Genomic DNA, 22452 nt, shown 5'->3' on the forward strand with positions numbered 1-22452 from the left:
GACAAGTCTAGACAGGGAACTTTCCCCTGCCTTGGATATGCCCAGTGCAATAGTGTAATTAAAGGCAATACTATCTAACATCCCCATACTGGTAAAAAAAAATCTAAATATCTGGTCATTACGCTTGTGAGTCCACTCCTCATATGTTGTGTATACCCTTAAGTGTTCATTTGGTCTCTTATACATAGAGAAGACCAGCCAAATAGTCAGAGATAGGGTTTGTAAACACAAGTCCACCATTAGAAATAAGTCTACGGTGTATTTACCAGTACCTGCCCATTTCATTGAAATGGGACATCAAGCTAATCAACTAAGGTTTATGGTTATAGACAAGGCCCTTAAAAATACCAGGGATGGGGATAGAAATAAAGACCTTTTATACAAAGAAGCCAAATGGATATGGCACCTTAACACTGTGCACCCTAAAGGCCTCAATAGAGACTTTAACTTACTTCCATTAATCTAATGTCTGCTCCTCTAGTTAGCTTAATATTTCTTAAATAGACACAGTGTGCTTTTTTGCATTTTTTTGTAATATTGAGGTATTTATTCTGTTTTTCTGCCTTTGTTTTTAATATGTATTCCACTTTCATCCTGCAGTAAAAGGGTTAACTGTCAGTGTAACAGTAAGCTCAGCTGACTCATAGGTATGTAGTCATGTGATTTAGCCCCTTCTAGCCACAGGTGAGTGGTTACCATTTTAATTCTGTACCCTATAAAATGTATGTTTGTCTCGTTATGTAGTAGCTTGAGAAAGGGTCAGGAGTCCTAAAACGTTGCCCTTTTATTAAAGATTTCTTGCTCTGAAAGTGTGCCACCATCACCTGTTGTTCTTCACTATTCTGAGAATGACGTTTAAACAATCCCTTAAAAAGACATACTCACTTATCTTTATGGTTTTGGAGAACAACAGGTTCATTGCACACAACCTATTAGCATAGCTATAAATAACTAAAGGGGATCAATCAACACTGACTCTTCAACTCTAATATTAATGTTTTAAAACCCACTAAATCATAATTTTGTTTGATTTAAATTGCGTACATTTTTTGGATTACAAAATTGGTAGATTATCATTGCAGATAAATATTTCATGTTGTTTTCGGGAGGTAGCAATTTAAAGTTTGGAGCATATTAGTGGCAGAATACAGTCTAAGTAATTTTAAAATATCTAAGGTATTGGCATTCACTACCTCCTTAGGCAAGTAGCTACATCATTTACAATGGATTTTTTTACGTTGCTGTAGATTACATCTTTCTCTCTTGTCACAAACAATTGTCTTGAAATAAACATAACTTTTGCCAACTCTGTATAAGGGCCTTGAATATATTTATATAAAGTAATCATATCACTTCTTAAACACCTTTTTTCTAGAGTAAACATTCCCAATTTAGCTAGCATCTACTCATAGTCTAAAACCACCATTCCTCGTATTAGTTTGTGTGGCCCTTGTCTGCACTTTTTTCTAAAGAAGCAATGTCCTTTTTCAAAATTGGATTCCAAACTCAAGGTGAGGTATTACCAGTGATTTATATAGTATCAGAATTATGCTTTTTTTCCCCTTGCATTCATGCCTTTTTTAATACACACTAGTATGTTATTTGCTTTAGAAGTACACCTAAATCTTTTTCCTTCTCTTTCTCCAATTTAAATAATAGGTAGCCTGCATATTTTCAATTTCAAAATGTAGAACCTTACATTTATCAGTATTAAAGGACGATTAATTACAGTAGAACTGCATAATTTAAAAACACATAATAAAAAGACAATATAACAATATTTACTTCAAATTTAATATAAGCAGAAGGTTTAAAAAATAAACCAAAATTTCCTATTTCCCCACCCCCGTATCATGTGACAGGCATTTGCCAATCACAGACTCATATATGTATACACTGTGAACTCTTGCACATGCTCAGTAGGAGCTGGTGTCTCAGAAAGTGAACATTTAAAAAGATGTGTGCAATGTTAGAATGAAAGTAAATTAGAAATATTTTTAAGATTGCATGCTCTATCTGAATTATGAAAATGTAATTTTGACCCTGATATCCCTTTAAATCTAATTTTCTATTTATCATCCCATTCTTCCAGTTTTTGTAAATTCCCTTGCAGAGCATTGACATTTATGGGTATATTTATTATAGTGCAAGCAGACATGATACGATGTAGCGTATCATGTCCGCTGCACATGGATAAATGCCGACAGCATAAGCTGTCTGCATTTATCATTGCACCAGTAATTCTTGTGAACTGCTGGTGCAATGCCGCCCCCCCTGCACACACACAATTTGTTGATTTCTCTCCACGGCCTCAGAGCAGGCGGACAAGTTATGGAGCAGCGGTCTTTAAAAGGCTTGCATGGAAACAGGGGCATCAAGCTCCATACGGAGCTTGATAAATCGTCTCCAAAATCCTTTCTCCAAGTCATTTACAAAAATATTAAAAAGAATAGGACCCAGTATTAATCCATAGGGGAACTCAATTTCTTTTATCCAGTTATTTATTCATGAGCTAACATTATTCAGTACTCCCAGTCCTTTCATTGAGTACAATAATCTCTGTGGCACTATATTAAAAGCCTTTCGGCTGATTTACCTTTATTTATATTCTTACTTCTTCATAGATTCAAATTAGATTAGTTTGAAATGCTCTATTTCTCATAAAACCATGCTGATTTGAATTTCTAATGTTGTTTTCATGAATATACTCTGTCTTGAATATAACCTTTTAAGACCCTTTCCATTATCTTAAGCACTACCAATTACTGGTCTATAGCTTCCTGGATCAGCCTTGCTTTCCTTTTTTTAAAAATGTGCCACCTCATCAGATTTTTGCCAGTCCTGGGGAACTATGCCCAAGGATAATGAGTCTTGAAAAATTAAATAGAGGCTTAGCTAGATTTCTTGGATGTATTCCATCTAGACCTGGGATTGTATTTACCTTAATATTATCAAGTTTTTTCTGATATCATCTAAAGATAACCCAGTTATTGGTATGGGCTTATATGTTCTAGTTTGTTTCAATATAAAGTATCTTCTCCTGTGTATACTGAAGAAAACAAATGGTTTAGCACCTCATCCTTTTCCTGGTCACTGTTAACTATTCCTAATTTCTCTTAATACATTTGCATTTAAGCACATTGAACTGGATTTATTTATTTTTTGCTTTTCTCCATTTATCCTCTTTGTTTGTTTTTATTTGACAATATTTTGTCCCAATTTAACAATTTCCTTAAATGATTAAAGTTGCTTTTTTTAAATTAAAAGTCTTGGTTGAACCCTTGTTACACTGCTTATGGAAACTGATTTCAGTTGTGACTATATTATGATTATTGTTAACTAAATGTTCTTTGACTTCTATGTTTGATATTATTTTGTATTATTTGATAGCACTGGCTCCTCTATTAATTGTGACATGAAGATTTCATTAAGCCCCATTTAGGGCTTGTTACAATGAGCCACTACGCTTAACAAAAAAGAATTACACAGCTCATAGAAAATAGTAGAAGCCGAAAAGCGCAAATTTACTCAAGATTCACATCGATAATATCTCAAACATTGCAGCATGCTCAACTAGGTGTAAAAGAGTAAAAATAAGCTTTTTTAGGCCTCTTTTCCACTGAGATATTAAAGTTTTCAAACAATGCAAAAGTGTTTATTTCATAAACGTATTGTTATTTGAAATATGTATTTGTTCCTATTAAAAAATCAGTATGTATTTACATTTAAAAATAAAATCAAGCACATATCTCCATAATTCCAACTAGGCCTATGCCTAGGGTAGCACTAAATATTACACATATAAATACATTTAAAAATGTAATAAACAAAAAAAAGTTTTTCATTAAATAAAACATTTTTTTCATTTCATTTCTAATAAAATCAATGCATCTTTGTTTTTGTTTCTCTCTAGAAGTGACAACAGATAAGGAGCAGAGACATTAAATGTAAATTTTATAGTGTAAGGTTGGGTTACCATAGAAACGAAATTGTTATGGCACAATTTTCGAGAAATCTAACGTTGGATCTGTATTAACACAATCTTAACTTACCCCTACACAAAAAGAGCAACTACACGCAATATGCTAAATATTTGAATGGAAACCTGGTTCTAAAATGGAGCTGTAAACTACTTTTAGTTGTCGGCCTCTCCGGTAGCTTACAGTTCCATTTTTAGCAAATCAATGAAAATCCTTATTTGGGGGTAGTTAAAACCTCCTATAATTACAATTCTGTATTTATTAGCAGCTTTTTAACAGAATTATATGTTACATTATTCAGATGGCAACTAACTATTTCACTTAATTCTTTAAGATTAACAGTCGTTGTGTACATATTTGTATTGATCCAATTTGTATTTGTTTATGTTACTGTATCATCACCATTGTTATTATGATAACTTATACATTGTTAATGATCTGGACAAACATAATAAATTATATACGTTTCTATAACCTGCAAAATGACAAAATACTTTATTTTTAAATCTGTAGGTACTGATGATGTACGCCAAATTGTGTTTGCTTCTTCTGAGTTTAATTTATTTGGTTGCACTTAAGGCTGGTGAGTAGATTTTACTGTTTGCAAATTTTTGATTGTATATAGTAGAAAGGGGCATTTTGGTCTATTTTCGTTCTTGCATAAGAAGAAAGCTTTACGTAAGTTAAAAATGTCTTACTTGTAAACAGTTTTCGTGAGTCTGGTTGCGCTGGTAATACAAGTTGAAAAACGTTTGCTCTAGTGCAAACCCAGCTCGCGAAAACCTAACACCCTACTCGAGCTAACCCGAATCACTATAAGCCATTACTGTAATAACCCCTTATCCAACACAGCCCACTGCAAATTTCCCACTACACTATTAACCCTTATACCTCCACACAGCCGCTTCACAAAGTATCTAAATAAACTATTAAACCCAATCCGCAACACCCCCACAAAGCAAAGTATCTAAATAAACTATTAACCCCTAAACCACCAACCCCCACTTCACAATAACTAAACTATACTATTAACCCCTAAACTGCCATCTCCCACATCGCAAACTACCTAAATAAACTATTAACCCCTAAACTGCCATCACCCCACATATCAAAATACCTAAAGACACTATTAACCCCTAAACTGCCACCCCTACATTGCAAAGTAATAAACTATCATCTAAACCCCCTAACCTGACACACCCTAACTTAACCGAAATTAAAATACCCCTAAACTTACAAAAAAAAATCCTAAATACCTTAAAAAAAAACTTACCTGTAAAATAAATAAAAACCTAATTGTATCTTTTTAAAAAAAATAACATTACTAAAAATTAAAAAACTAACATTACACAAAATAAAAAAACTAACATTACAACAAAAAAAATAACATTGTACAAAATAAAAAAAGCTAACATTACAAAAAAATTACAAAAATTTAAAAAAATCTAACATTACACAAAATAAAAAATGAATTACATTTTTTTAAAATCCTATTCTTACCCTAAAAAACACACCAAAAAATAAAAAAGCCCTTTTCTAAAACTTAACTTCCAATAGCCCTTAAAATGGCCTTTTGTGGGGCATTGCCCTAAAGCAATCAAGCTCTTTTTTAAAAAAAACAATCAACAAAACCTTAACCCCCTCTAACATTATACCCCACTCCCCAAAGTAATAAAAAAAAACCCTATCTTAAAAAACTCCTAAATACAAAGTGCCCTGAAAAGGGCATTTTGGATGGGCATTGTCCTTAAAGTGACATTAAGCTCTTTTGCTGCCCATAAAAAAAAAACCTGTTCTTAAAAAAAAAAAACACCCCAAAAATAAAAAACCTAACACTAACCCTATAAAGGTACTTACTAATTATGATGATGGTGGAAGCAGTCCATCTTCTTCATCCAGGCGGTGGTCCATCTTCTTTATCTAGGCGGCGGTCTATCTTCATCCATAGAGAATGCAAGGTATCCCTTCAAATTCAAATCAGCCAATAGAATGTAAGGAACCTGTTTCAGATAGCGCATACAGTTTTCAGTTACTTCTATTATCAAATTTGCCTTGATCTCATGGTATTTTTTGTTGAAGACATACCTGGGTAGACATCTGGGGCACTACATGGCAAGAAATAGTGCTGCCATCTAGTGCTCGAGCGAATGGGTAAGATTCCTGGAAATCTACTGCCATACAGTGCTCAAAAGATGTGCACGGTCCTGAACTTATGTCCCTGTATTTCAGCAAAAGATACCAAGAGAACGAACAACATTTTATAAAGAAGTAACTTTGAAAGCTGCATGCTCTGATTCATGGAGAAAAAAAAATGTGTTTCATATTTTCATGTTGTGTTAGCGCGATTAAGAATATGCAATCGATTTTACTCCATTGACTTCTATGGGGTAATACGTTATTTTGCATGCTCAGTATTCTAAGTTTGTCTTTTTATGCTTGTTGGGTTAGTGTCCTAGCAAAACAAAAATATTTTCAACTTATAATATGAGGAGTGCAAAAAGCTTACTTTGACGCTTGAGTGGGAGCAGTACATAACGCTACACTTGTTATCTGACCCTTAATTGGATGCAAAGTCCATAAAGACATCAGCACTCACCACTCCAAAGTCCACAGATTTATTGAGACACCAAGGTGCACAAAATAGACAACGTTTCAGACCTCTAGTCCTTAGTCATGTCAGCTTTTAACTTTCTTCCCACTAGCTTTTTAACAGAATTATATGTTACATTAATCAGAGGGCAGCTACCTATTTCACTTAACTCTTTAAGATTTAGTTTACCGAAAATTGGTATGTTTGAACTTTTCTGTGGTTTTAATCTAAAAAACAGTCATTGTGTACGTATTTGTATTGATCCAATTTGTATTTGTTTATGTTACTGTATCATCATCATTATTATTATGATAACCATAGCTATATTAGTGTAAATCATGTTAATGTTATTCAGATAACTTATACATTGTTAATGACCTGGACAAACATAATAAATTATATTAAATTAACACATACATTTCTGTAACCTGCAAAATGACAAAGTACTTTATTTTTAAATTTGTAGGTACTGATGATGTACGCCAAATTGTATTTGCTTCTTCTGAGTTTAATTTATTTGGTTGCACTTAAGGATGGTGAGTGTTTTTCATATTTTTATGTTGTGTTAGCGCAATTCAGAATATGCAATCGATTTTACTCCATTGACTTACTAATATGTTATTTTGCATGCTTGGTATTCTAAGTTTGGCTTTTTATGCTTGTCGGGTTAGTGCGCTAGTGAAAAAAAAAATATTTTCAACTTAGCGCAACCTGATGAGTGCAAAAAGCTTACTTCTAACGCAGTTGGCGCTTGAGTGGGAGCAGTACATAACGCTACACTTGTTATCTGGCCCTTAATTGGATACAAAGTCCATAAAGACAGCAGCAATCACCACTACAAAGTTCACAGATTTATTGAGACACCAAGGTGTACAGAATAGACAACGTTTGTGCACCTTGGTGTCTCAATAAATCTGTGAACTTTGGAGTGGTGAGTGCTGCTGTCTTTATGGACTATGAATCTTATATTTGGGACTTTGTGTGGAGTCTCTGACAGATTTGCACCATTATATCTTATGTGCTGTTCCTTTTCTACTTGGCCTTAATTGGATACAGCCATGAGAATAAATACGTTTATACATAAATATCCAATTGCCATCTGATTTTAACATATACAGTACATTATCCCACAAAAGTGAGTACACCCCTCACATTTTTGTAAATATTTTATTATATATTTTCATGTGACAACACTGAAGAAATGACACTTTGCTACAATGTAAAGTAGTGAGTGTACAGCCTGTATAACAGTGTAAATTTGCTGACCCCTCAAAATAACTCAACACACATCCATTAATGTCTAAACCATTGGCCACATAAGTGAGTACACCCCTAAGTAGAAATGTCCAAATTGGGCCAAATTAGCCATTTTCCCTCCCTTGTGTCATGTGACTCGTTAGTGTTACAAGGTCTCAGGTGTGAATGGGGAGCAGGTGTGTTAAATTTGGTGTTATCGCTCTCGCACTCTCTCACATACTGGCCACTGGAAGTTCAACATAGCACCTAATGGCAAAGAACTCTCTGAGGATCTGAAAAAAAGAATTGTTGCTCTACATAAAGATGGCCTAGGCTATAAGAAGATTGCCAAGACCCTGAAACTGAGCTGCAGCAAGGTGGGCAAGACCATACAGTGGTTTACAGGACAGGTTCCACTCAGAACACACCTCACCATGGTCGACCAAAGAAGTTGAATGCACTGCTCAGCATCATATCCAGAGGTTGTCTTTGGGAAATAGACGTATGAGTGCTGCCAGCATTGCTGCAGAGGTTGAAGGGGTGGGGGGGTCAGTCTGTCAGTGCTCAGACCATACGCCGCACACTGCATCAAATTGGTCTGCATGGCTGTTGTTCCAGAAGGAAGTCTCTTCTAAAGATGATACACAAGAAAGCCTGCAAACAGTTTGCTGAAGACAAGCGGGCTAAGGACATGGATTACTGGAACCATGTCCTGTGGTCCGATGAGACCAAGAAAAAACTTATTTGGTTCAGATGGTGTCAAGCTTGTGTGGCGGCAACCAGGTGAGGAGTACAAAGACAAGAGTGTCTTGTCTACAGTCAAGCATGGTGGTGGGAGTGTCATGATCTGGGCCTGTATGAGTGCTGCGGAACTGGGGAGCTACAGTTCATTGAGGGAACCATGAATGCCAACATGTACTGTGACATACTGAAGCAGAGCATGATCCCCTCCCATCGGAGACTGGGCCGCAGGGCAGTACTTCAACATGATAATGACTCCAAACACACCTCCAAGATGACCACTGCCTTGCTAAAGAAGCTGAGGGTAAAGGTGATGGACTAGTCAAGCATATATCCAGACCTAAGCCCTATTGAGCATCTGTGGGGCAGCCACAAATAGAAGGTGATGTTGTCATGGAGGAGTGGAAGAGGACTCCAGTGGCAACCTGTGAAGCTCTGGTGAACTCCATGCCCAAGAGGATTAAGGCAGTGTTGGAAAATAATAGTGGCCACACAAAAAAATGGACACTTTGGGCCCAATTTAGACATTTCCACTCAGGGGTGTACTTACTTTTGTTGCCAATGGTTTAGACATTAATGGCTGTGTGTTGACTTATTTTGAGGGGAAAGCAAATTTACACTGTCATACTGTCAAACACACATTTCTTCAGTGTTGTCCCATGAAAAGATAATAATAATAATAATAATAATAATAATAATAATAATAATAATAATAAAATATTTCCAAAAATGTGAGGGGTGTACTCACTTTTGTGAGATACTGTATCATAAATAATCATATATTAGACAAATTAATAAAGCAGTGAATATTTAATATGGTGCATGAAACTCTGCAGTATGAAAATAAAAGTAGCATGTATTTCTGTGTTAATCATATTGTACGCTCTAAACTTGATAGATTATTTAGCAGCAATAAGGGTGTCAAACAATATGAAGTTATCTATGAATACGTTTGTGAACATATTATAACATTCTCACTGAGGTAACCTTTGAAGTGATTATATAAACTTTGCCAGCATTTGCATTTTGTTCTTTATCTACTCTAATTATCCACATGAGGAGTAAACTCAAACATAAGTATTTTATATAAGGATCCCATAAATCCAATCCACTCCCCTGACATGTTTCGCTTGAGAGCTTTGTCAAAGGCGACCAGCCACTGCTCCATGATGGTTTTATGTGTGACACCCAGGTGCCTGAACTCATTACTAATTGTTCACTCAATGGGGCCTATTTATGACGGTGCGAGCGGACATGATCAGATATTGTGGATCATATCTGCTGCACATTGATAAATGACGACAGCATACGCTGCTGGTGCAATAAAGCCCCCTGCAGATTCTGTCAATCAACCCTATCATATTTGATCGGGTTGATTTCTGTAGGCCGCCTCATAGCAGGCGGACAGGTTATGGAGCAGCGGTCTTTAGACACGGGGCATCAAGCTCCATATGGAGCTTGATAAATATGCCCCATAGACTAGCCTAAATCTTACTAGTCAAATCCGTAGGAAGTAGGAGGATTATTACAAAGGATCTCCTGTGTATAAAAATACAATATTGGTGTTGGCAATTATATATATATATATAAATCCAAATAAAGCTGCACACTCCAACTACCAGGGTACTTTATGCTACCTGTATTTATACAAAACAATAAGCACTCACTGGACTTGAGTCATTTTGAGAAGATGTCTCAAGTCCAGTGAGTGCTTGTTCCATAAATATAAAATTGTTAATAGTATGTATCTGATATTATGTATATTATACGTACAATAAAAGGAAATACTTTGGAAATGATAATGGTGAATGTAAATGATTTGTAATTGTGATATATGATGTGAAAGGGAAAAAAATTGAAAAAAAGGAAGACAATGAAAAAAACATATTGGTTAAACAATGAACGTTACCTTTATTTAATTTTTATATATATATATATATATATATATATATATATATATATATATATATATATATATATATATATATATATCCTTCATGTGTATCTGCACTCTCAATCTCCTCCAGTCATCAACCAGGGTGCCAGGTCAGTAATATTCACAGTATTTTCAAAATAGGACTGCACTCGCTGGATTTAAGCATAAAACTTATTTTATTGTGGTAACGTTTCGGAGTCCACAGACTCCTTCCTCAGACCAGTACAAACATGCAAGTGAACACAGTGCCTTATATATACAATAAGCCCCACCCATCTAACAATACCTGTGTGAATTGCGCCAAAAACATGGTTGTCATGGTGATGACCCCCTCAACCAAACAATATTGCCATACTACTAAGCTAATAAAATAGTAAAATATATAGAGCAGAAATACAAACATATCATTATAGCAATGTATATCTATGTAGACCAACATTTGCAGTATCAGGTTACACTGTGTTAACAATAATTCAGCACATGATTCATGTTATAAAGTCACATTAAGCATGGAACAATTGAGTCACAATAATCTATCCCTACTTTATAGCTAGTTGGTTACTTATATGAGTCTGTATGTGTCCATAATTGAGGTTATTACACAGTCATCATATCACATATTGTTTAAATAAGCGTTACCCAGAATTGGAGAATCCTAGTAAATCTCTGCCACTGCTTTTGTAAACGCATCATGTTTGTCAGGTCATAACAGATCTAGATTATTGCTGATACTCATAGCAGACACCTCCGTATAGGAACATACCTTATGTAAAAATGCCAGTATCCCCAGTCTGATTAGTGATCTGCCAAAAAGATGTGTTGCTGTCAAGTGCCAAGTTATGTGTCTCAGAGACGCTGTGCAGTGAACTCCGACGTCTGTGGTGTAATTCCTCAAACCGCATGGCTAATTAGCATATGCGGCTGACGTCACCCGGCTTGCGCTACTGCTTGTAGTCATGGTAACCGCGGTGCGTTTATACAGCTTCAAGCCCTGTCAGTATTATCAGAGTGATTTGAACACATTAGTGAGTGTTAGGTGGCCATGTAACAATACAGCAGTAGCTCACCCAATGTTACCAGAACGGTTACAACAGATGTAAAAGGGCAAGGTATTAAGGCTTCCACCGGTGGGGAATAATTTACATAGTGCACAACTTATAGTGCATAGTTAAAGTGTATTGTCACCCATATAGCTATTGTGGGGTAGTTGCTAAGGCTCTAGTAATAAATCCCTTGTTAGGAGGGGGAACTACTGTAGGCAGAAGACCCCCCCTGCCACCAAGATGAAAAACCCTGATATAGTCATCAACCTTAGTCAAAGGACACTGGAAGAAGGTGAGATTAGTTTACTAAATAAGGGTCTCACATTTATCCCCACATTTACTAATGATGACTTTGAGAATTACTTGGATATACAAAGATTCCAAAGGAACCTCAAATTAAAGGAACACTTTAAGGATATATCCATAGAAAAGGAAATAAAGCAATTTAAACCTAAAAGCAAATTTGAACCCAAAACCTGTGGCTCAAGCATTAAAACCTACACCAGATTGATTGGTAATGACACTAAGGAGCTAGAACAAATGAAACACAGACCTAACCTCAATAAAGCAGAAAGAATGGCACTAAAAACCTTGGCCAAAGACACAGACATTATCATACGCCCAGCGGACAAGGGAGGAGCAATCATAGTCATGGACTATGTACAGTATCGCAAGGAAATCTTAAGACAACTGGATGATCACCAGACCTATAAGAAATTAACCCGGGACCCAACGAATGAGTTCAAAAGGGATATAGACAGTACACTATTAGAAGCACACCAGATGAACTGGATCAACATTGATGAATACAACTTCTTGAGGACCACTCATCCGATTCATCCAATATTGTACACTTTACCGAAGATACATAAAGATCAACAGAATCCCCCAGGAAGACCAATTGTGTCAGCCAGAGGGTCCTTACTACAACCTATAGCACAGTTTGTTGATGCCCTTTTACAACCCCTTGTAAGATCTATGGACTCATATATTAGGGACTCAGGTGACCTCATTTCCATCCTCAACACGGTGGATAAAGTTGATGACAATGACTTATTAGTCACACTGGATGTAAGAAGCTTGTACACGGTCATTCCCCATAGGGAGGGACTTAAGGCAGTAGCAGTGGCGTTGACACGATTCCCATACGTGGGACCACCTATCTCTCTGATCCTGGACCTATTGGAAAAATGCTTAACCTTGAATTATTTCCGTTTTGAAAACACATTTTACCAGCAATTGACGGGGACAGCCATGGGATCGAACATGGCCCCGTCATATGCCAACTTGTATATGGAACAGTTTGAACGTGAAACCATTGACATCTATAATATCGACACAGTGAAACACTACAAAAGATACATTGACGATGTCTTTTTCATATGGCATGGCACAAAAGACACTTTGGTGGATTGGGTCACGCACATAAATGCGCTTGAGACCCCAATCAAATTTGAACTTAAATACGATGGGAATTATATTGACTTTCTAGACCTTAGGATTTACAAAAAACAAGGCACATTATGTACAACTCTCCACACTAAACCAACTGACCGGAATTCAATACTCGAAGCATCCAGTAACCACCCTCCCCACACCAGAAAAGCAATTATAAAGTCACAAATGATTAGAGTGTTAAGAAACAATACTGAAGCCAGCAATCGTGAAACACAATTAAACATGATGGCTGAAAAGTTCTTACAAAGGGGCTACAGTATGGAACTCATACAAAATGTTATTGCTGAGGTGGTCACTCATGGAATGAATCCGGTAGACCAACGGGAGCAGCCAAAGAGAGACAGGATGGTTTTCACCACGACCTTCAACAAAGGAAAGGACAAGATGGCTGATAATATCAGGAAGAGATGGGAGATCTTAACTACAGACCATACTCTACCATTTAAGCATATGGATCCTCCCATCATGGGTTACAGACGGGGAAGGAGCCTAAGAGACCTGCTCATGTCCACAGACCCCCAGCAGTGCTATAATAAACAACAATGGCTAAAGACTAAGAAAAAGGGTTGCTACAGGTGTCTGGGATGCACAACATGCAGTGGGATGATCCCGTGTAAAGTCTTCAGACATCCACACACAACCCAGAAATATACAATAAAACATTTCATTACCTGTACAACTTCTCATGTTATTTATCTGCTCAGCTGTTGTTGTGGCCTATTTTATGTAGGAAAAACGACGGACAACGCAAGACTCAGGATGGCGAACCACAGATCAGCCATAAGGAGTGCCCTGGACAAAGGGGTATCGGACCAACCCGTGGCACGCCATTTCCTTATAGCCAAACATAAGGTAACGGACCTAAGATTCGTCTTGATTGACCACGTTCCACCACTTAAACGAGGAGGTGACAGGGACAAAGCCTTACTTCAGTGTGAAACGAGGTGGATACACAGACTTGGTACCCTACATCCTAAGGGCCTAAATATGTCTAACGATTGGCATTGCTTCCTCTGATAACAGTGTGGTGTGGTTATATACCACTGATCCCATACTTGTGAGGATTCACCCGTGGTGAATCACCCGCTATAGTGGGACACTTGATAGAGCTTGATATCCAACCAGGGATAGTCACTTGTAGCTCTGGGATACACACTAAGATGGACCACCTCGATCTTGACTATACATGAGGGTTGGAACACTAACCAGTGTGTTTCATGTTACACAATGTGATACACACTGGATTAGGTATCCGTGCCACTCATGAGTGTCTACTGTTGCCTTATCAGAGGTGGTTGAAACATGGGATTGAAGGGCACTTGGATAATGTTAGGGTACCATGACATCTCCACGAACCTAGTATGAATATAACTCTCATCTCTCTATGGAGTCACCTGTCACCATCATGAATGGAAGTCTATGACCACTATAATACCACCACCTTATAAAAGGAGTTAACACCTTATAATGACTTATGTATGGACCAGAACTAAACTAGATTGCATGCCCTTCCTTGATTGCCAATTATGAATAGTGAACCAATGATATTATTTGAGGTTCAGCTATATGGACACAATGGTATCCAGACACAAGGAGGTAATACTGTTAAACGAATGTGATGCTAATAAGTATCCTGAGATATATACTCATTGTGTTAGTCTGTATCAGATATATGCTTAAAATTGGAGTAACAAGACAATATGCTACCTTATTTGATGAGGTATGTGGGATACAATAATGTGTTGGACCATGTTATGTTGCTTCTAGTGGAAGCCTTAGTTGTATCTGTATTTACATTTAGTTTTATCTTTATGTACATTTTTGTTTCTTTCTCATATGACCCATTTGCCACCACAGCTGCGGTAACCTAACAAGGGATTTATTACTAGAGCCTTAGCAACTACCCCACAATAGCTATATGGGTGACAATACACTTTAACTATGCACTATAAGTTGTGCACTATGTAAATTATTCCCCACCGGTGGAAGCCTTAATACCTTGCCCTTTTACATCTGTTGTAACCGTTCTGGTAACATTGGGTGAGCTACTGCTGTATTGTTACATGGCCACCTAACACTCACTAATGTGTTCAAATCACTCTGATAATACTGACAGGGCTTGAAGCTGTATAAACGCACCGCGGTTACCATGACTACAAGCAGTAGCGCAAGCCGGGTGACGTCAGCCGCATATGCTAATTAGCCATGCGGTTTGAGGAATTACACCACAGACGTCGGAGTTCACTGCACAGCGTCTCTGAGACACATAACTTGGCACTTGACAGCAACACATCTTTTTGGCAGATCACTAATCAGACTGGGGATACTGGCATTTTTACATAAGGTATGTTCCTATACGGAGGTGTCTGCTATGAGTATCAGCAATAATCTAGATCTGTTTCAAAATAGATGAAGTGTGAATGGTCAGCGGGGCTGGGAGGGGGCCCCGGGGGAATGGCAGGGGTTAAGATACCACTTGTTTCCCTTTTCTCCTTTTTTTTTTTTTTTTTTTTTTTTTTTCTCCTTCTTCTTTCTCTCCTCTTTTGTTTATTTGTTTGTTTGTTTCGAGTTATCCCCATTTGGTTATTTGATTTTCCTTTTTTTCAGAAATGATATAAAATGTGAAGTACTAGAAGGCAGAGTATGAAAGTTGAAAAAATTGTCCTCAGATAAATGATTATCTTTATTTGCTTTTGTTTTCTTGACATATTTTTTCATAAAAGATGTTTTCATAAATGTTACATATATAATCAGATACAACGATGAATGTTATGTCTTTCTATGTACGAAATGATGTACTTCACCAATAAAATATTTAAAAAAAAAAAAAAAAAAAAATAATCTAGATCTGTTATGACCTGACAAACATGATGCGTTTACAAAAGCAGTGGCAGAGATTTACTAGGATTCTCCAATTCTGGGTAACGCTTATTTAAACAATATGTGATATGATGACTGTGTAATAACCTCAATTATGGACACATACAGACTCATATAAGTAACCAACTAGCTATAAAGTAGGGATAGATTATTGTGACTCAATTGTTCCATGCTTAATGTGACTTTATAACATGAATCATGTGCTGAATTATTGTTAACACAGTGTAACCTGATACTGCAAATGTTGGTCTACATAGATATACATTGCTATAATGATATGTTTGTATTTCTGCTCTATATATTTTACTATTTTATTAGCTTAGTAGTATGGCAATATTGTTTGGTTGAGGGGGTCATCACCATGACAACCATGTTTTTGGCGCAATTCACACAGGTATTGTTAGATGGGTGGGGCTTATTGTATATATAAGGCACTGTGTTCACTTGCATGTTTGTACTGGTCTGAGGAAGGAGTCTGTGGACTCCGAAACGTTACCACAATAAAATAAGTTTTATGCTTAAATCCAGCGAGTGCAGTCCTATTTTGAAAATACTATATATATATATATATATATATATATATATATATATATATATATATATATATATATATATATATATAATTATATACTAATAATATTGTTGTATAAGTGACACAAGTAGTGACAATGAGTATGTGTTAATGGTGTTATTGTGTTGGTGATTCAAACATTACAATATGGCTATGAATACTATAATATTATATTACATAGGATACATTTTGAAATTTTTAAAAGATCCCATAATAAGTATGTGCAAATAGTTTTGTTGTGTTAGTGGGTCAAGAAATGACAGCAAGTATGAGCTGGTGATCTTATCATATTGGTGAGTCAAGAAGTGACAATATGACTGTGAATGCTGTGATATATTAAAATGGATATATTGTGGAATGAACTGTAAATTCCAAATAGATATTAGATTATCTTAAATTAATTTTGTACTTAAATTATAAATCATATTCATTCATATTTTGTACTTAAACAGTTAATCTTATTCATTCATATTTCATTGAATAAAAAATCATCACATGAGCAGGTTTGATTAGACATTTATAGAAAACAGTAATAATTATTTTGTTTATTTAATCCCTGAGGAAAGACTGTATCTAGCATTTAGATCCATTTGCACTCTTTTTTCAATAGGGCCTGTTCCAAATTACCTTATATCTAGGAAGATTTTTTCAATCCCCTGGCATTTGAGAAAAGATTTTATTGTAATAGGGGCATGGGCACTACTTTTGTGCTGTACTGTTGGAAGTGGTTTGTTTTCTTAATTAATCTGTTGAAATTCTATCATCTTCTTCTTTTTAATGGTCAGGTCTAAGAGCTTCAAATTGGTTGACTGTGTATGTCAATTTGATATTCAGATATTCAGATAATTTGATATTCAGATTGTTGTAATTTAGTTTTAGTAAAAAATTATCCAAATTTGCTTTAGTACCCTCCCAAAAGAAGAGTAATCTATGTACCAAATCCACATCAGTATTTGGTTTGTCTCTATAGTGTTAATATCTTAGAATAACACCTGCCTCTCCCACCACCCCAACAAGAGATTGGCATAATGGGGAGAACAGGCAGTACCCATTGTGGTGCCTTTAATTTGGAGAAAGAATTGATTAGAAAAGGTACAGAAATTATATTTTAGAATGAATTCCAATAATTTAAGGACAAAAATGTCACAAGATGGATTTTCTTTATCATGTTTTATGGAGGTGTACAGAGGTTCCACATCAGCTGTTACTAACCATATGTTACAGTTCACAGTAATTGTCTCTAATCTCTGTAACACAACCATCATGTCTTTAACATAAGGAGGCCTATTTATCAAGCTGTCAACCGCAAATACACTGGAATTCCGCAGCGTAATTGTGGCGAACCAGATTCACCTCATTTATCAAAGCCTACAGACCGGCAAAAGGGCCTTTTGCGGGGCATTGCCCCAAAGAAATCAGCTGTTTTACCTGTAAATAAATATACAAATACTCCCCCCCAGTAAAATGCACCACCCACACAACCAACCCCCCCAAATAGCCAATAGAATGCGAGCTCAATCCTATTGGCTGATTGGATCAGCCAATAGGATGAAAGCTCAGTCCTATTGGCTGATTGCAACAGCCAATAGGATTTTTTCAACCTTAATTCCTATTGGCTGATAGAATTCTATCAGCCAATCGGAATCTAAGGGACGCCATCTTGGATGACGTCATTTAAAGGGAAACTTAATTGTTCAGAAGACGCCAGAAGAAGAGGATGCTCCGCGCCAGATGTCTTGAAGATGGAGCCGCTCCGCGGCGGATGGATGAAGATAGAAGATGCCGCCTGGATGAAGACTTCTGCTGGCTTTGATGAAGACTTTGGCCCGCTTGAATGAAAACTTCTGCCGCTTCGCTGAGGACTTTTGCTGCTTCGTTGAGGATGGATCTTCGGGGGTTAGTGGATGTAAGTGGATCTTCGGGGGTTAGTGTTTTTTTTTAAGGGTTTATTGAGTGGGTTTTAATTTTAGATTAGGGGTTTGGGCGGAAAAAGAGCTAAATGCCCCTTTAAGGGCAATGCCCATCCAAATGCCCTTTTCAGGGCAATGGGGGGCTTAGGTTTTTTAGATAGGTTTTTATTTGGTGGGGTTGGTTGTGTGGGTGGTGGGTTTTACTGTTGGGGGCTATTTTTTTTTTCTTTCAAGGGCCATTGGTAGTTTATTGTAGGCTAGGGTTTTTTTTATTTTGGGGGGCTTTTTATTTTCATAGGGCTCTTAGATTAGGTGTAATTAGTTTTATTTGATAGTTTATTTTTTATTTTGTGTAACTTAGTGTTTTTTATTTTTTAACTTAGTGTTTTTTATTTTTTGTAACTTAGTTGTTAGTTTTTTGTAAGTTAGTAATATTTCATAGTAGATTAAAATAATTTGAGTAGGGTCAGGTGTTTAAATATGTAATATAGCTTAATGTAATTTTAGTATAATAGTTAGGGTAGATTAATTATTAGTTTAATATAGTTTAATGAAATTTTAGTATAATAGTTAGGGTAGGTTAATTAATAGTTTAATATAGTTTAATGTAGTTTTATTATAATAGTTAGGGTAGGTTAATTAATAGTTTAATATAGTTTAATTTAATTCTAAAGGTAAGTTTAAATTTATTATAATATAGGGATGAGTTAATATTTAATATAAAGTTAGCGTGTTGTTAGGTTTAGGGGTTAATAGCTAAATTTAGTTTATGGCGATGTGGGGGGCTGGCGGTTTAGGGGTTAATAGGTTTAGTAAGTGGTAGTAAGGTTTAGTAAGTGGTAGTGATGTGGGAGGCTAATACATTTATTTAGTTGTGGTGGGCACCGGGAGCAGCGGGATAGGAGATAATAACTTTATTCGAGTAGCGGTGGGCTCCGGGAGCGGCTGGATAGGGGTTAATAACTTTATTTAGTTGCGGAGGGGTCCGGGAGCAGCAGGATAGGGGTTATTAACTTTACTAGAGTTGCGGTAGGCTCCTGGAGCGATGGGATAGGGGCTAATAACTTTATATAGTTGCGGAGGGGTCCGGGAGTGGCGGGATAGGGGTTAAAATTTTAGTATAGTGGCAGTGTTAAGTGACAGGGTATAAATAAAGTTGGGAAAAACCAAATAGCAGCGAGATCGATGACTGTTAGTTAACAACAGTCCGCTGCTCATCGCCAGGTACTTGGTGCACGGCTTTTTGACAGTTTTTTTTAGAAATAAGGAGAGCGTATTCAGGTCTGCGGCCGCGATGTTAGGCGAGCGTATTGGTGCCGTTGTATGCAGCATAGTTGACAGCTTGATAAGTAGGCCTCAAGGAGGCAATGCTTCTACAAATGTTCTTTATTATTATTGACTCACCCTTTCAGATTGGCAGTCAATCCCAGATATTATAGAACTGCCAAGTTTATTATTTATATTCATTTGAACTTTTGGGATAAAGTACAAGGTGACCATCTTGGGGTGTTTTACTGATAAATATTTCATTTATTCTAAAATTATGACCTCTTCATCGTTGCTTCTTTGATGATTCCATTATATATTTTTAAATTTGAATCACAAGGATTATTGAATAATTTTTGAAGCATTGCCTGCATTTTAAGTTGTTTGTCTGTTTCTTTAAGATCCATTTCGCAGGCCAGATGATTATATATCCACCTTTGTCTGCTTCCCTTATGATGACATCATCCAATTTTTTAATTTCAATCAATTCTTGTCTTTATCCAATAGATAAGTTATTTAAAGTCATTTCTACTTTTAGATATGTTACATCTTGACATATAGGTGGTTGAAAATGTATTTTTTGAGGTGATCTATAATGTTTATGTACAAATCAGGAGTTTGTTTTTATCTTGTCTCTCTAGATTTAATTTTTTGTTTCAGTCTCTTCTTTCTCTTTGAGTAACATTTCAAGGTCCCTTTTTATTTCTAATTACTCAGATGTCCATTTTGTTTTTCTTCTTTTTTTGCAAAGATTTTTTTTAAACCTAATTTTCTAATGAATAACTGAATGTCATTTACTTAGAATTTATTAAAGTAGCCTGTAGGACAAAATGAGAGACCCTTCATCAAGACTGACATATGATGGGGAGATAAGATATATGAAGATAAATGTATCACTCTCAGAGATTTATTCAGATCTGAAAGAAAGGACTTTGTGCTCTTCTCTGAGGTCTGCCTGTCCTGTTTGTTTGTCAAATGATTTCTCTTGTCCTCATTGTTTTTTTGTTGGCACTTTTACCTTTCCGGCTAGTTCCTCTTCGTCTAATGTACCTTCCTCTAAAAATAACCTTAAGTTTGCCTCTTGGTGGAAGTTTAAAAGTACTAGAACTAGCTTCATTATGATCTGTTTCCTCTCTGTCCGTATCAGAGACATAACTTTGAATAAGTGTTATGTGAGAAGATTTTATTTGTGTTTTATACACATTTTTATTCTCCATTTATAGACCTACTTCTGAAATCCTGGATGTCTCTTTGCAGTTAGCCTTGCTTCATTTGTTTTAGTTCTTTTTCATATTGATCTAGTTCCTTCTGGTAGTTTGTATATGATTTTTAAAAGTTGAATCTGTATTTCCAATTTCTCATATTTATCATAGCTGAGCACTCAGTAGTCTCCAACTCATCTGTTAAAGCAGAGCCTTCAAAGTCAGCCAATTTGAAGCTCAATTCTTAGACATGAACATTAAAAAAGAAGATGGGGGCATGTCTGGGCAGCGGCCATGATTGGTCGCAAATCTTGGGACTGCTTATGTGTTAGAGATGATATGCCGATTATCTGGTATTTGATGTCTTATCTGATATAATTTGAGATTAATACATAATGTTAAAGAAGTTTGTGCTGAGTCTGACCATATAAATTTTGTTGGAGTGCATTGATGGATCTCCGAACTGGATCATTGATGTAAGAGGCGGCAGCCTACTTGTCAACCCCCCCCCCCCCCTCTGTAACCCAGGGTAAAGCAGTATTAGATATCCTTCTGCAATACTTTCTGCAATATTGAGAATGGGGGATATTTGTGTGGTCTTGCAAGAACTGATGACAGACTTTGAGGGCAAAATGTGCTGTAGACTTGATTGCCTTTTGTCTTGTATGGAGTGCACCTATGTGGGGAAGGCGGTGCGTAAGCCTGAGGCAGAGATGGATGCAGAGTCTGACGACCTGGGCAAGAACACACAACTCAATTTGACTACACTTTTTGAGAGTGGAAAGCATATCTACACGCAATCAAGTATCTACGAGAGATCTTTACCTTTTACCTTGTCCCATATCCCGGGGGATGCAGCCAGCCCTCTAAGGGGTGACAAGGATGAGGCAAATGCTGGGGATCATCTAGGTCTGGTGACACCAAATAAATCCTCCCTAGCTACAGATGGAAATGTACTACAATACTTTTGATCCGGTGAAGACACTGTATTCCCTACTTGCTGTATGCCATGCAGTCTCTTGTTGGAGGGGCTAGTTTGCAGGACTTTCCTTCACAGCACTGGCAAGAGCAAAACAGAGGCTTGAGGGGGAAGTCAGATTTTGCGGCATTTCATCTCCTGTGAGGAGAGAGACATTGTAGATCCTTCAGGACTGGAGTTGGTTAGTAGAGGAGGCCGTTCTACTCTATTGTTGGGCCCTGGGAAAGACATACACCTGAAGATACTCGCTTTAAGCTCACTACCCTGTTTGTTTATTTTTTGACCGCGTGAGACTCGTTCTATGTAACTTTGTACAGGGTATATCACCTCCTGTATTCAGTTTTGTTTTAATGTTTATAACTGTTGTGTTTCACATGTTAGTCTTATAATATACATGCCTAAGCTAGGGTAATGTCCAGATTATTTTTAGTAGGTTGCATAGGTTGGTGTCATGTAGCCAGTGTTCTGGAACTAAAAGTATTTTCAAACAGCATATTTTATAATGTGTTGCAGTTCAACAATGTAAAACCCTGATTATTCTTTTTCTTCCGGTCCCTGACCCTTTCAATTTAGACAAACTAATGTTATACCTATCTCTTTGAGTAATAAGCTTCCTATTTGGGGGTTTTAACACTATGACTAAGCTGTTACTCTGTTTAG

The 22452-nt window shown here is 36.6% G+C and overlaps 1 protein-coding gene across 2 annotated transcripts in view; it reads left to right on the top strand.

Moving 5' to 3' along the window:
• LOC128654011 (interleukin-1 receptor type 1-like) overlaps positions 1-22452 on the top strand; it is a 174736-nt gene that overhangs the window by 12383 nt on the left and 139901 nt on the right. Inside the window, exons 2-3 of one of the 2 annotated variants that reach the window (XM_053707654.1) lie at positions 4494-4563; positions 7037-7106. In XM_053707654.1, the coding sequence (XP_053563629.1) occupies positions 7043-7106 (64 nt within the window). In that variant the 5' untranslated portion in view covers positions 4494-4563; positions 7037-7042. Of the gene's footprint in view, positions 1-4493; positions 4564-7036; positions 7107-22452 lie in introns of those variants that run through there. The other variant, XM_053707655.1, reaches the window with a different exon arrangement.

This window comes from Bombina bombina, chromosome 3, assembly GCF_027579735.1.
Source record: "Bombina bombina isolate aBomBom1 chromosome 3, aBomBom1.pri, whole genome shotgun sequence".
NCBI classification, from domain to species: domain Eukaryota; kingdom Metazoa; phylum Chordata; class Amphibia; order Anura; family Bombinatoridae; genus Bombina; species Bombina bombina.